At 49.9% G+C, this 5,364-nt stretch overlaps 2 protein-coding genes across 2 annotated transcripts; one reads left to right on the top strand and one right to left on the bottom strand.

Annotated features, from left to right (window-relative positions):
- Nucleotides 1–551: 551 nt before the first annotated feature.
- NEMAJ01_2197 (uncharacterized protein) lies at nucleotides 552–2,516 on the bottom strand (the record flags this gene model as incomplete). Its single annotated transcript, XM_047916035.1, has 1 exon — nucleotides 552–2,516. One exon carries the CDS (start codon nucleotides 2,514–2,516, stop codon nucleotides 552–554), a length of 1,965 nt encoding a protein of 654 aa, XP_047771992.1.
- Nucleotides 2,517–2,580: 64 nt separating this feature from the next.
- NEMAJ01_2196 (uncharacterized protein) lies at nucleotides 2,581–5,145 on the top strand (the record flags this gene model as incomplete). Its single annotated transcript, XM_047916034.1, has 1 exon — nucleotides 2,581–5,145. One exon carries the CDS (start codon nucleotides 2,581–2,583, stop codon nucleotides 5,143–5,145), a length of 2,565 nt encoding a protein of 854 aa, XP_047771991.1.
- Between the last annotated feature and the right edge of the window lie 219 nt (nucleotides 5,146–5,364).

The following is a 5,364-nucleotide window of genomic DNA, read 5'->3' as shown; positions in this document are numbered from 1 at the left end:
AAATCCATCTTTTTATTTTTAGTGCATGTATTTATACTTTTGTGCGCCATCAAATTGATGGTTGATGCGATCCGCTATGCTCAATTTGATTAAAAATATAATGCTCAGAGTTGTGGGATACAAGCTACTGGTGTACCACAAAGACTGTGAATTTCACTTAGAACTTCCAGAAGAATTACAACTAGAATAGCCCGAATAAGTATCTAAGCGCTCGAATAAACAATAAAGACTGTGAATTTCACTTAGAACTTCCAGAAGAATTACGACTAGATTTATAGTAGGACTGCTCTGTGAAGGAGTAGCTGCGGATATGAAGAACGGGGATAGTCTATATGGGCAGGCAGCAACAAATAAAGAGTAATTCCTGCCGTGCCTGCTGGGCGCTGAAAAGTGCAGTATGAGAATGGGTAAATCCTGCAGAATTATGTCCTTTATTCACTCGGTTCAACGCTTAAACGCGCATACTCTACCGTGGCTTTATACAGGCGCCAGCAAACCTTCAAATAACGGACAAATCCGCGTCTATACTCCAGATATATGCTGCAGCCCACTCAGGAGGTGGAGTCCGTGCTGGCAAATGCGTCTACCCGACTCTTCACGAGCTGCCACAGCATCCTGGAAAGTTCCGCCCTGTTTCTCTCCTCCTGCTCCGGAGTGTACAGGAACAAAAAGTGTACTAATTCTTTCAAAAAAAGCACAGTTTTTTCTGCGTCTTTCCCCGTGTTTTTGTGCTTGGCCATTGTATCGAATGCATCTGTGAGCTGCTTGACAAGGCTCGGAGTGCTTATATCCCTCCCAAGCTCAATAATCATCTTCAGATTCTTCCTCGCGTCTTCCACCCTCGCCTGGAAAGGGGGGCGGAGATTCCCTCTGTTTATGCAGAACGCCGCAACATACTCCAAATACTTCCCATTCGTATTCCCATGGAGCCAGCTGTCTTTTATGGTCATAGAAATCTCACGCAGAAACTCTTTCGGGTACGAAAAATTCGGGTCTTTCACCAGCCCCTCAATCGTCTCCCAAAAGTGTGCTGAGAGTGGGGGATCCCCGGATGTTTTTATGATTTGTTTGTGCACGCTCTTAAGAAACTCCACATTCAAACTCTTCTCCCACGAAGAATCCTGCATGGAAATCCCCAGGAACCCATCCACAAACTTCACGAGGGCTTCTGTAGCCACTTTCTGACTCTCCAGGTTCGCAGCAACGGAGTCCATCAGCGCAATCTGAGGACCAGATGCAAATCCATGGAAAGCCCCCTCCTTCAGCCCCCGCAGGAGGGAGAGCGTGCGCACACACTTCTCCTTCAGCGCCAAAACACGCTCTGGACTCTCCCCGTTTACGACTGCATCGAGCATTCCGCAGAAGGTCTCATCTGCCTTCTCCAGGACTATCGAGAGACTGTCAATTAGAACAGACTGGAACTCGCTGGAAAGCTCGGGGCGAACCTTCGACAAATCCCTCTCCATAAGCGCAGCGACACTGTGCGCTAGAATATGCGTTATTCCATCGACTGTCTGATCAGACGCTGCAATGCCGTACACGGGAATAAAGTTGGACTTAAGTGTTTTCAGGAGAGTTTTCACATCGTCCTCCCCCAGATGTTTTTTTGCCTTCTCCACGGAGTCAGCAGTGATTCTGAGTGCCTCTTCGAAGACCCCCAGGAACTTCTCGGCTTTCGCAGGGTCTCTGTAGCTGCACTCCTCCAGGCTGTCTATGTCAAAGACCTGCAAATACTGCACGCACTTGCTCGAGACGCAAATATCCTTCAGGACGGAAAACCACGTTTCTGCCTTCTCCAGTGCCTCCTTCGTTGCAGGAACTCCATTCACTTCTGGGATCTTTCTCTCTACTGCAATTTTTAGCTGGGTGAAGTTCGTATACGCAGTCTCCAGGGGGGAGTCATCGATGAAGCTGTTGAGGCTTTTCTCAGTGTAGACTTGCTCCATGTGCAGGAAAACTGGGAGAAAGTAGTACCCCACGAGGAAGAAAAGCATCGTCAGGGAGAAGCATCCTACCTGGTTGATCATGAGCCTCTGTACGGGCGTAATACTGGCCAGGGAGGTGTAAATGGGGAATTCCACCGTGTATAGACTCCTGCTTTCTCGCACTATTTCTTCAATTTCTCCCTCTGTGAACGTCGGGGAGACGTGCTTTTCCTGGGGGTTAGATCCTTCAAAAAGCACTTGCATTTCAGTCGCATCCTCAGGCTCTCCGGCTGCCCGATTCTTTTCCGGGGAGATCCCAGACTCTTCTTCCTCCTGCTTCTCAGCGAGGATAGCCCGAATCAGGCGGCCTCTCATCTTTGCCTCCTCCTCGTCCTCCTCCGAGCGACTGGCATCAGCCCGTGTCTGCAGCAGCAAAAAGGCGCAGTATGCGAGTGATATCACTCCAAATACTGCAGCAAAAACTACCACCTGAAAGTGGTTATTCATCATACATTCCACAAAAGAGTCCGTCTGCAGTATCTCTGCGTAAATGGGAAAACTAAGGCCGTAATCAGAAGGGCGCGAGGTCATAAAAAGTTTTTCCAAATTTTGCTGGGATATATTCTATATAATTACAAGCAACTGAATATTTTTTATGACGAGAATTTTATTCGGGAAGAGAGCTGTTAAAAAAGAGAAGCTGGACTCAGACGAAATAGTGTATCCTGTGGGATCCTGTGTAATCGGAGCACTCTATCTGGAGAAGGCAGACAGGCTTACATTTAGGCTTCCAAACGGCAGAGTTGGCGTGGTGCACAAGAAGGCAATAGAGAACGATCTCGAGATGGACGAAAGATCCCTTAAAATTAGCACCAAGAGGATGATTCCGCACTTTTCCAGGGATCTTTGCGTTGAGCTTCTTATACTCGGCGAGAAGGAGGGAAGGTACGAGTGCACGTTTTTCATCCAAAAATCTGTGAAGAATGACTCTATAGTGACCGGACTCATCGAGGCGGATGAGGAGATGGGATACTCCGTTGCGCTGGGTCTACCTGGAAAAACAGCTATTGTGAAGACAGAGAAGAAGCACAAGAAAGGCGCACTCGCAGTCTTCCAGGTTGCAGCAGTCGCTGGCTCCACGTACCTTCTCCGGGATAGTGTCGACAGGGAAGTCTACATCGGAGGAAAAGAGGAAGTTTCCCCAGGAGTTGTCGTTAGGACGAGAATAACGGGAAGACCAAAGTACATCCTCGGAGACAAGAGGCCGAAGTACACGAAGATGTACTACTCGTACACCGCAGATGCACTCGGCCTGGGAAGCATCATAGTCGAGAGCAAGGAGGAGCTGAACGAGGATGACGAGCACACGTCAATTATTGCGTTTGTCTCGGAGGATAAATCCCTCGTGCACGCAGTCCCGTACGAAGAGTACTTCAATGAAGTGCACAAAAACCTCCCGAGCCCAGACCTTGTCGGAAAAGTCTTCCTTGGAGAGGTCCGCAGCATAGAGAAAAACGGGGTAGCAAAGATCGTTTTGGACGAGGTGATGCACGCAGTCTTGTACGATGACCACTTTTCGGATATTTCCAGGCAGGGATCTCTTCCCCCCTTTTCAGTTGGTGAGAGGATAACCGTGCGAGTCTACGACGTGTGGGGATACTCCATTGTCGTTACGGCGAAGGAGTCCCTTATAAACGCGAAGAACGTGCAGGTCCCCCCAAAGATCAATACGGGAGTCGTGGGAGTCGTCCGGAGAGTGGGAGATGACTACTTGGTGTGCAGTACCTTCGGAAGAGTCTGCATAAACATCAAGAGAACGGAGTACTCCGTGCCGGAGGTGGGAGCAGTCCACTACATCCACGTGAAAAAGCTTGCCTCGGCAGAGAACTCCTTCAAGGGAACCCAAATCCCCAGGGAGTACATGGAAACAGTCGGAGAGCACGCGAAGAAGAGAGACCTTCTGAAGGAGCCCCGGAAGAAGAGAGTCCTGTGGAAGGACATGGCCCACGGGGAGAGGGAGGCCCACGAGAAGAAAAAAGACGAAATGCGCCTTAAGGAAATTAAAGCCTTCAAAAACGGGCAAATAGTTACGGGAAAGATCATAAACATCCACAGATACGGGGCATTCGTGCAAATATCGAAGCACGTCGTGGCTCGCGTGCAAATTGCGGAGATAAGCAGCAGATTCGTCCAGGACTGGGCTACTCTCGTGCACGTAGGGCAGAGGGTGAAAATAGTCCTCTTCGACATCGACTACGAGGCAGGAAAACTCGAGGGCTCGATCAAGAAGTACGAAGTGCTCAGCTCAATCGAGGCAGCACCCGCAGAGGAGGCAAGAGACGAGCAGGCAGAGCACATGCAGGAACCCCTCGCATACGCACACGAGGAGGAGAGCGAGAGCGAGAGCGAGGACTCAGAGCACGACGAGAACATGCAGATGGAGCTCTTCAACAGCAAGGACGGAGTAGACCCGTGGAGAAGGCGCATGCAAAATGCCCCCCCTGCGGAGATGCTGAAGGTCTTCAAGAAGGCCCTCGCGTACTTGCAGTCCCCTGAGTCTAAGAAGGAGATGTGCCTGATTTACGCAGGACTCCTCGGAGAAACAAGCGAAGCCCTCACGGAGAAGACGCTGGCTCCAATCGACGAGGGAGTGAAGAGAGACGGGTGCACGTTCTTGAAGAAGGCAATCGACACCGCAAGAAACTCCCAGAACAGAAACCTCCACAGAGAACTCTGCATGAGATTTGTGCGGGAGAAGAGCGAATCCCCGTTCGGATATAAGGAGCTCATATTCGGGGCGAAGAGGCAGGGAAGCACCGCAGAACTTGCATCGGTTGTGAGCCTCCTGGAGAGGGCGGAGATGAAGGCATCCGACAGGAAGGCAGTGGAAGTGGCACACGCAGAGACACTATATCACATCGCTAAGAACGAGGGAAGAGCCGCAATGGAGAAGAAGATCGCAAAGGTGGAGAACAAGGCGAAGGAGGAGTGGACAATCAAGTACATCGCCCTGGAGCTTGGAAGCATTGAAAAGAGTGCGGATGTCGCGTACGCAAGAAACCTCCTGCACAAGTCCGTCTCCTCCACAGAGCTCCCAGAGGCAGCTGTTAAGAGCATTTTCAAGACATTCCTGAAGTTCGAGAAGGAGTACGGCACACCAGAGAACGAGGCTAAAGTCCTCGATATGGCGAAGGAGTACGTCGCACGCGCAGAAAAATAAACGAGCTTACCTATTTGTGAAACAGCCGCAGGCAAAAAAATACGCAGGAAATTATAGAGTAAAACCCACTTGCAGCACTCACTTGTGATACGGAAGTATTCACGTGATATAGTGAAGCTGCAGACTTTGTTTGTTTTCCCAGCCTCTTAAACCTATGCATTCGGGTTATTCTGCTCCTGCGCATGAGTATAAACTGCAAAGTCTCTTCAGAATACAGCA

The sequence above is a fragment of the Nematocida major genome (genome assembly GCF_021653875.1).
Source record: "Nematocida major strain JUm2507 chromosome Unknown 2425, whole genome shotgun sequence".
NCBI lineage: Eukaryota > Fungi > Microsporidia > Nematocida > Nematocida major.
Note: the sequence above shows the minus strand (reverse complement) of the source record. Positions and strands in the feature narration are given on the sequence as shown.